The 9,836-nt window shown below is 34.0% G+C and overlaps 2 protein-coding genes and 2 non-coding genes across 11 annotated transcripts; 1 reads left to right on the forward strand and 3 right to left on the reverse strand.

The window, feature by feature from the left end:
- Positions 1 to 224: 224 nt before the first annotated feature.
- TRNAA-AGC lies at positions 225 to 297 on the reverse strand. Its single transcript has one exon. It is a non-coding gene; the product is annotated as a tRNA-Ala (tRNA).
- Positions 298 to 1,838: 1,541 nt separating this feature from the next.
- LOC123209170 (GTP-binding protein SAR1B) lies at positions 1,839 to 3,639 on the reverse strand. The gene is made up of 3 exons (XM_044626987.1): positions 3,281 to 3,639; positions 3,043 to 3,174; positions 1,839 to 2,363 (listed from the first exon to the last, which is right to left on the reverse strand). The coding sequence occupies exons 1-3, from the start codon at positions 3,407 to 3,409 to the stop codon at positions 2,043 to 2,045; spliced, it is 582 nt and encodes a 193-aa protein (XP_044482922.1). The 5' UTR covers positions 3,410 to 3,639; the 3' UTR covers positions 1,839 to 2,042.
- On the reverse strand, positions 2,655 to 2,781 carry LOC123209857. The gene has a single exon (XR_006501164.1). It is a non-coding gene; the product is annotated as a small nucleolar RNA snoR83 (small nucleolar RNA).
- A 1,207-nt stretch (positions 3,640 to 4,846) lies between the features above and the next one.
- Positions 4,847 to 9,756, forward strand: LOC123209171 (histidine kinase CKI1-like). 8 transcript variants are annotated; one of them, XR_006500983.1, is made up of 6 exons: positions 4,848 to 5,079; positions 5,191 to 5,309; positions 5,406 to 5,524; positions 7,200 to 7,420; positions 7,500 to 9,381; positions 9,458 to 9,756. XR_006500983.1 is itself a non-coding variant. In XM_044626988.1 (5 exons), exons 4-5 carry the CDS (start codon positions 8,854 to 8,856, stop codon positions 9,515 to 9,517), a joined length of 588 nt encoding a protein of 195 aa, XP_044482923.1. In that variant the 5' UTR covers positions 4,938 to 5,079; positions 5,406 to 5,524; positions 7,200 to 7,420; positions 7,500 to 8,853; the 3' UTR covers positions 9,518 to 9,756. The 8 variants fall into 8 exon arrangements, 5 of the variants coding, with proteins under 5 accessions (XP_044482927.1, XP_044482926.1, XP_044482923.1 ...); XR_006500984.1 differs by lacking the exon at positions 5,191 to 5,309 and having other exon boundaries at positions 4,938 to 5,079; positions 7,500 to 8,137; positions 8,212 to 9,381; XR_006500985.1 differs by lacking the exon at positions 5,191 to 5,309 and having other exon boundaries at positions 4,938 to 5,079; positions 7,500 to 8,137; positions 8,447 to 9,381.
- The last annotated feature ends 80 nt before the right edge of the window (positions 9,757 to 9,836 follow it).

A 9,836-nucleotide genomic window follows, 5' to 3' on the forward strand; every position in this document is an offset into this window, starting at 1 on the left:
CGAAAACAGAGAAAAGAATGAATGACCTGAATTAGAGCAGCAAAATATGGCTATGGAAATACATGTTAAGATGGGTAGTTTTCTATTGTGGAAAAACTGAGAAAGCCATTATTGATGACCAACTTTGTAATATTGAAGATTGTCTCTGTCGAAACAGAATTTGCTTCTACCCACAACTACAAGTCGACTGCAAACTGCAGAAGCCAAAAAGAGGAGAGAAGAAATGGAGATGCGGGGTATCGATCCCCGTACCTCTCGCATGCTAAGCGAGCGCTCTACCATCTGAGCTACATCCCCTTTGATTGTGACAATCGTATGTTTTATAAATCAACACTTTTACGCAGAACCCACCTTCCATTTCTCGTTGTTCTTCTGCAATTGCTGCACCTTTCCATAGCTCTATTCATTCTTCAACCAATCTCCCGGCCTTCCAGCTGCTGCTTCAAATGAGCTAAGTAGAACTGAATTTATGAATTGATATTATCTGGCTGAAACACAACAAGGCTTTTGCAACCTGTTCAGCTGGCATGCATTGATATCTGTAAAATCAACCATGGAGAGAAATTTTAAGTACAGGGAAATGATGAATCAAAGAGAAAAATGAATTACTAATGTAGAAGAATGTTGAATCAGACAGAAAAGAATAAGTAACTTCATCAAGTTTGATTGTTCACACCTCATTATCGTTTGTTTTAAAACCCGAACGGACTAGTTACTTCGGTAATTGATGTCAAATCTGATTTGGAGTATGAGTAAATGCATTTTAACAATAATTAAATTGACTCAAGATTGAATTTGGTAAATCATATTTAACTACAGTTCAATTAAACTATTATGTTGTTATTATATTAGAGTCAAATAACCAAATTTTATTTTAAAATTTTAATTATATTATATTAATATCAATAATTTGGCCGACTGGTCAAAATGGCCCATTCTTTAATATTCAAGCTAATCTTGAATAAGAGTGACTCCCACCCTAGGTGAATGCAGATTCTCTTTTAACATGTTCTTAAATTAAATTTCAGAAATTATGCCATATGCGTATTATTCTTTTACTTTTGTAATTAAGATTTTATCAACAGACAGTGAGAGCACCACTGCAGTAAAATAGACCCTTTTTATCCACCCAGAAGCTGAGATCTTCAACCTAGCATTTCTTCTGATGATTGTCATAATGCCATTCTAGACATGACTTTCAGAGGGATGTTTGGCAGAAGCCATGGCTGTCTTCCCCAAATCACTATTCTATGCATAAGCTAAATCATATTTCTTGGCACACTAGGTTTCTTCATATGTCTCAACACACACAGGATGAGCAATGTATTAACATATCTCTGACCTTCGCTTGCACAGCAAAATTCAGAATCTATATCCCTCAAATATATCCACATTTCCTTGAATGTTCTGAGATATTTTGTTTCTTATCAAGCTTGCGCCGGACTTAAACCATAAAAAATATCCATCTTGCCATAAGCATTTGGTAGGGCTTTGGCAGAGCCCATCTTAATCTTTCACTCATTTATCAAATAATGCACAAGATACCAAACTGATTGATATCCATCAATAGGGGATCGAGTTACCCTTAGCTTGTCAGATGCCATCCACAAACTTGCGCTAGAAGGCTTCAACGTCCAGGTTCATATTCAATCATATCCGTGTTGGTTACTGTGCACACAGTGAAATTATAGCACATAATGACTGATGCTAATACACAAATTTGTGAAGCTTGTATGCAGTGTAGTGGGGGTTGAATTGAATGCAAGGAACAATGGATCAAAGAATCAGAACAAAGTAAAATGATGAATTCTAGTAGTTTCCTGTGTAGATCTCATTATCATGACAAAGGATCAATCATCCAACAAATCTTATTATTATCATAGCATGAAGGGTGCATGTTTCTTCATTTCACAAGGGAAAAGATGAGGGAAAATTAGTATCTCCCAACTTAAAAAGAAAATGTGCCCACTCAATTCAGTGTGTAACAACATTTTGAGAAAAAAAGTAAAAAACAATGCAAATCTAGCTTTCTATTTTTTTTTCTACTTGATGTACTGAGAAACCCACTTGAATCCATCTCCATAGCCCATTTTGCGGACAATGCTACACATGAATACCTCGAGGGGGCGAACATTTGAGTCACCCAAATTGACCTTACCCTTGCCGGTGGTGAAGTTGGTCAGGCCAAGGTGATATCGCAACTCATCTTCAGAGGCAGCATATGGAATATCAATCTTATTTCCCAAAACAAGGAATGGAACATTTGCCAGGGCCTCATCGGAGAGAAGAGCATCAAGCTCTCTTTTTGATTCAGCAAACCTCTCCTTGTCGAATGCATCTACCAGGTAGACAACTGCATCCACCTTCACAAAAAGAAAATGTCTCATATCAGTTGGGCATTACTCCTACTAAGCCTGCCATTAAAAGTGAACAAATCGGCTGAAAAGGAAAATTTTGTATACAAACAGGTAGCTTTCAGGATAAATAGAATCACTTTCTAGGAAGAGTGCATCATAATACTGATCATGACAAAGCAAATTCTAAACACAAAAAGTAAAAGGCATAACAGAGAATCTAAAAATGAAAACACCACATGCTTCTCCTTCAATTCATCACATCTTCATAAACATCTAATAAAGTGGCATGGAAAGAGTACATGTATGGTCACGTACTATTAGAACACCTTGTAAATAATGCAAAGGCACTATCAGCGAACTCCCATTATTATTTACTCTTTGCCTCCCATGAATCAGAATAATCACAAATATTATTATCTGGGATTATGGAGGCAACAAATTCTCACCAATTTGGACACCAAAAACCTTTTTCCTAAAACAGTTGTCAAGAAAAAAGTTTTCAATTCTCAAAATACACATCCGTCTTCATTAACAGAAAATGCACAGAAATCCCACTGTCAAAGCATAGCAGGGTGGTGGGTTCAAAAAGGTCCACCGATCAGCTATTACCGCAACATGACATTATTTTCCGATAACATTATCAGGATTCACAGATGGGCACTCTAGCTAAGATTAGGAAATGAACCTTAGCATAGTAATCTTTCCAAACTCTACGAGCAATCTGGTGACCTCCTAAATCAAAAGCCTTAAACTTGATTTTCCCAATACTTAACTCCTCTGAAGTTGGGTACTGAGTTGGCTGATGCTGAACTAATCTCTGATTCATCAACAAAAAACAAACAATTAATTAATTAATTAAATTTCATTCAAACGATTTATAAAAATAAAAAATACCCAATGAAGGAAAGAAAAAAAAATTAAACCTCATCTTTCAACATGTGAAGCAGAGTCGTTTTACCGGCATTATCGAGGCCAAGAAACAAGATCTTAGCCTCTTTTTGCCACAGCCCAAGAGAAGCAAGAATCCCATAAAACCAATCAAACAAAAACATTGATTCTTTAACTCGAACGGTGAATTATCAGAAAGGCTAAAAATTAGAGAGACCCGAATGAGAATTGGGGGGGGGGGGGGAATTATGAGAGAGAAAATGAGTAGTAAAAAATGATCAGCAAAACCTAACCCTAACTTAAACCTGTAAATTTGAGAAAGAAATAAAGAGGGAGACGCGTATCAGGGGCGTAGGATGGATGAGCTGTGTGTGTGTAGTTGGACTTGGTGTTTGGTGAGGTTAGTTGGAGTTTTTGGGTAAGTTTGAGCTGTTGATGGAGAATTTTGACGGCTAAGATTTGCTTGGATTGTTTTTAGAAATGGTTTGTTGGCTTTTATGGCTGGCATTATCAAATTTTAATTAATTAATTAATTTATTGTAAAATGCTGGTATTTGCTAAGGATTGACATTTTTTAATTTTTAATTTATTTTCTATTGATTATTAATTATATCTTAATATTATTATATACAGAAGAAACCAACTAACTAACATTAGGTAGAGGTATATTCTGTTCGAGTCGCAAAAAAACAAACGGCCAGACTCATACATAACTCTAATTTAAATTTGGTTATCTTGAATCTACCTTAAATAATAATACGATATAAATATATTATTATAAATATATATATTTACAAAAACGACACTACAAATATAATTTTTTAAATGATCTTATTATATGCGTTAACGGAAGGCAGCAAAAAACGAGGTGGTCATGGTCATGGAGGATTAGTTAATCCCTATTGACTTCAAATTTTGTGTGCTAATATTTATAAAATATTAATAAAATTTTGGAGATTTTACCTGCATATCCTTGATTTCAATATTTACTCACTCGGTCCTTATATTTTACTGCAAGTCACCTTTAGTCCCCTAAGTTTTTTTTTTAGCCTCTCTATTGTTAACTATAAGTCAAACATTTATGTATTATTATGTAATTAAATATAATTTTATTTTTAATTTAAAATCATATAATTATATAAAAATATATCAATAATTTATGTATAGGTTTATATCCCTTGCCTTGTTAGTATACAAAACATAAATGTAATTTGATCATATGTGAATGAATTTTGAATTAGACTTCATAAACCAAATTTTGGAATTACGATGACATTTCATAAAAACTAGAAGTGAGAGAGAAATCTATAAAAAACAAAAAGACAATTCTCTTGAACTAATTCTAATCCACATCTTATCTTCATATATTATTTAATATAATATAAAAGGAAAAGTCGCAAGCTTGGGTTGGAGGGTCATCTTTTCTTTTCCCCAATAATATAAGCAAAGAATTTCAATGAGACCCCTCCCTCCTCATCGCATCTGTAAAAGAATGGATAAGTCTAAATGGCCCATGGGTTTACTTGAGAAAACCAGCAAACCCACCCGGAAAGGAAACCGAAGGCCAACAGTTTTTTTCAAGCACTATAAATTAATTAAAAACCCACCACAAAAGTCATCACTCAAAATCACTAGCTAGTTGTAATTCCAATCATGGCAGACGTGAGGGCAAAAGAGCGGATGATACTAGTGGCTGTTGATGAGGGTGAGGAGAGCTCGTATGCGTTGACGTGGTGTCTCAAGAACTTAATTACTCAAAATTTCAATGATACCCTTATACTCCTCTATGCTAAACAGTCTCCCAGAGTTGTCTACACTGCAATGGATGGAACAGGTAATATTTGGTAGATTTTGAGGAGGTTATTTTTTTTTATTTTTTTTAAGAAGATCTTTCTATTATTTATTTAGTGGTGGTTTTGTAATTTTATTTTTTATTGTGTTTCAGGGTATTTGTTTTCATCCGATATCTTTAACACCACCATAGAGAAGTACAATAATAACCTAGCTGATCGTGTTATAAAAAACACTGAAACAATGTGTAAAGAACATTTGCAGAATAGTAACGTGAGTAAATTATTAAAATTATGTTATTAAGGAAGGGTTTAACTGTCATTGCGATAAGTTTGGAACAGTGACGTGACAGATTTGCCCCTGGGTTAGGTTAAGGTGGAGGCAAGAGTTGTGAATGGTGATCCAAGGGACGTTATTTGTGAGATGGTAGAGAAGTTGGGCGTTGATGTTTTGGTGATGGGAAGCCATGGTTACGGTTGGATCAAAAGGTACGTAGGTCCCTCTTAAATAATCATCCATGATATAATAATAATAATAATAATAATCTATCATAATAGAATTGAATGAATGAAACAGGGCTCTTTTGGGAAGTGTGAGCAATCACTGTGTACAGAATGCCAAGTGTACAGTCCTAATTGCGAAGAAGCCCAATTCCAATATTGGAAGTAAATAAATAAATAAATAAATAAATCTTAAATCTCTACTGTTATTGTAAATGTATGAATGTATTCAAAGTACCAACATCTACTTTCTATGTACATCTTTGTAATTATATCACAAATCATGCATCCATACTTACAAATTTATGAATTCTTTCTTACAAAAATTCAACCACTTTTTTTTTTTAGAAAAAAAATTTTAATTAAATATATTTAACTTCTAAAATTTCTTATTACAAAAACTATATTAATCATTTTAATTCCAAAACAAACAATACTTCATCTACAAATAATAGATATTAATAAATAAAAAAAATAACATAATTAAATAATTTTGAATTAAATAAATAATAATTACATTATGATACATCGAATTATTATTTGTGTATGTTAGTACCATGCTTCTTAATTTTTACAAGATTCAAATATGACAAATTAAAATTCATATCAAATGATTATTAGATAATGTTAAATAATTCTAAGTTATGATTTATTTATTTGTATATGATCTTCCTTTTATCAATAAGCAAGATTTTTTATTTGTAAATAATTGTTTTGGATACAATTTCTTGCTTTTAATTTTCCAAATTTGAAAGCCTCTTGTTGTTACGTTGAAATGTTAAAATTAGATAACAAGATTTTGAGTTGTATTTAATTTTTGAAAAAATAAGAAAAAAATAAATACTTCATATACAATCAATGTGAAGTCACGGGTATAAATAATTTGATATGTCACTTTATTTATACTTAATAATTTGTATTTGATATATTATATATTATTTTTAAAAATACTCTTTGATTCATAAATCAAACATTTCCTTATTCATACTCAATACATCATCTACTATAATAAATTATCATGATTTATTTTCTATAATTAATTTAAATATGTAATAAATGGCCTTTTATGTAAATCTTTATCATTAAATTATCCTACTTACATCATTTCATCGATTCTCATTGGTGGGCTGATTGCATGATGCTCGATATTATCGTGTTGTGCTCTCATTGGTTGGTATAAACACAATGTTGGATATTTTACGTACAAACATTTGTGCTTATCCATTCATACAAACAATTTGACATGACCTATTCTATACTGCCACTTTTTACGAATCAATTACGAAGGAATGTTTTTTCATGTAATATTACTATCTCACTAATTATCCATCAGTCAATTTTGATCCTGTTTAGTAAAAGATTTCAAAAGATCTTGATGTCCTACTTTCTCTCTTCTAATTCCAAGTATAACAAATTGTTATGCATGAAACTTCTCTCATTAAGTTTCAGCTTCTAGCCATTGTTGTTCTTGTTGTTACTTTCTAAGCTCAAGAATTATTTCAGCCATGTCCAAGTTTGATCCTTTCAGGCACTGCCCACAAATCGTTTTGAGGCCTCTTGGTTTTGTCATTGTTCTTGTAATTCTTTTGAATCTTTTCTGATTATTTATAATGTAAATTCCATTGCCCTTTACTTGTATAAACTCTTCAACGGCTGGCTGCAGGGGCTCTGTGGAGTGTTGACATTAGAGTTGTTGCTCATCTCTAAACAAACTGCTAATGCCTTTGCCTCGGAAACTTTGGCCTGTGCAACCAATCCTTTTCTGAAATCCAAACAACTGCGAGACAGTTGTTTCCTCTGAATTCTTCTGCAATCAAGTTGTCAAGATCTTTATCTTCACTTCTTGATGGGACTGAGCTCTCATTTCATGCCATTGTTACTGAGGTTAGAAAAATGCAGAGCAAATTATGTAGACTTAAGTGACAATAATAAATTGACAGCCTCTGATCTGTTTTGTGTTCAGGTTGCACCAACATTGTTTATAACACTTTCAACAATTCCACAGTTATCTCAGGTTTCTTTTATAGGACTGCATGGTTTGTTGTTTTCATATAATGTTGATGGGGATCAAACTCTTGCAGTATATTCGAATACCTTGTTTTCTTCGACTTGGTATACTCAACCGGTGAATTGCAACACTGGGGCATTATATGGCACTGCAGTTTCTTCGAAATCTATGTTTTCTGTAAATGCAAGTTGGTTTCAGGAAGCTTTGAAGAGTACTGCTGCGCATTCTTCCTTCATTAAGGAAAGGATGGAACAATGCGGCAGAAGATAGCTTATTTTATAACACGGTTTCTTTGTATGGTAGGGGTGTTATATCATTATATGCCTTGGTTTTCCAGCAAAAGTAGTATATGAACGATTCGCAGCATTGGACTTTCATTGAGGGGATTTTCATTTGGCCACTAGTGATGGGCAAGGCATGATGTTCGCGCTTCATTAGCTACTATTACTGGCTTGGTGGAGCTTTGTCATGAAGAAGCCAATCCTTAGACTGATTTGGCAGAAAATTCTGTTTTCGAAGAATTTGTTCAAGTCAAGGAAACTGCTCTTGGAAAGGAAGGCATTGGTTTAGGACTTGGCATCGTTCAGTCTATGGTAAGTAACATATTGGAAATATATATGATGAACTAATATTGTTGCATTTTTCCATTGTTGACATTGTGCTATAGGTACATCTGATGAAAGGAGAAATAACAATTGTTGAGAAAGAACATGGTGAAAGAGGCGCTTGCTTCAAGTTTAATGTTCTCCTAACTTTATGCAAGAGCCAGCCAATTGACACTAGTGAAGAACATCTTAGAGCAAATAATGATTGGCCTCAATCTGGATTTCATCAACATCTAGCATCATTTTGGAGCCCTGCACCTAAACAAGAGGGATCTCACATCATACTTTTTATAACAGGTGAAGAACGAAGACAAGTCTTGAAGAGGTACATCGAGAACAACTTAAACATCAGAGTAACAATTGTAAGGCAAGAGAAAATGCTTTACCAGGAGCTAAAGAAGATAAAGCACAAGATGGATCCTTCTAGTCCAGGGAAACTTGAGACAAATGTACTTGATATGTGGACTGCATCAAGCAACCCTGGTAAAGGACCAAGTGATGGGACTCAAGGCATTATTCAAGAGGGAGGTGACAATGTTTTGCCGTACTTTTGAAAGACAAACTCGAAAAATTTCTCAAGTTTTACACTAGTAGTGATCGATGCCAGTGCTGCCTCTACATCTGAATTGTTCAAAACTTTGTCCAACTTCATAAAAGAAATTCCTAGCTTTTCATGCAAGTTTGTCTGGTTAGATAGTTCAATCATGCGAAATTCTCATTTAAGAGAACACCAGGAGGACAAACTAGTCGTCCCATGTGATTATGTCATAAAGAAGCCATTTCATGGTTCACGTTTGATTGAAGTGATGAGGCTTCTACCTGAATGCAAGAGTACATCCCAGCACAGCTTCCGAAAGTTAAAGATGGGATCAATATCTCAAGAAGTAGTTCAGCCTTCCTCAGATCCCAATCCTGCATCATCCAAGTGCCTAAAAGTGGAGAGAGGAGCTGCTACTTCTTCACCTTACACCTCAATAGAGCAGACAGTTTTGTATAGTGATGGTATGAGCAAGAAGAAGCCACTGAGTGGGAAGAAAATTCTGATAGTTGAAGATGCTGCAACAATGATCAAGCTGACAACTACTAGAATAAGTAAACTTGGAGCAAAGGTTGAAGTATGCAGAAATGGGAAAGAGGCATTTGATCATGTTTGCAAGATTTTAAGTCATCTAAGAATGGAAGGGCATTCCAAGACTCTTCTTCCTTACGATTATATCATTATGGATTGTGAGGTAGCATTATGCAAACCTGTTTATTTGCATACTAAAAACAACATGATGTAAATTTTTTGTTTTTGGTCCTTGACAGATGCCAGTAATGGATGGATTTGAAGCAACAAGGCTGATCAGAAAGGAGGAAGAAGAATAAAACGTGCATATTCCAATAATAGCATTGACAAAACATGCAGCAACTGGAGAAGAAAGCAGGATTGCTAATGCTGGAATGGATTTTCATCTCACAAAACCATTGCAAGAAGATGAGTTGTTAGATGTAATTTACTCCATTGATGAGAAATGGAAAAACATTTCCAAATAGCAAGCTTAAGTACATACACATTGTAATTGTGAATTCCCAAATTTTTAAATGTCCAGAGCAGTTTTTGGTTAGAGATTTGTTAAGGAATGGTGTTAATAATTACGGATAGATTCAAATTGATTGTTGTTTGAGATGATGCATAGTATTATTA

Source organism: Mangifera indica, chromosome 2 (genome assembly GCF_011075055.1).
Source record: "Mangifera indica cultivar Alphonso chromosome 2, CATAS_Mindica_2.1, whole genome shotgun sequence".
In the NCBI taxonomy this organism is placed as follows: Eukaryota; Viridiplantae; Streptophyta; class Magnoliopsida; order Sapindales; family Anacardiaceae; genus Mangifera; species Mangifera indica.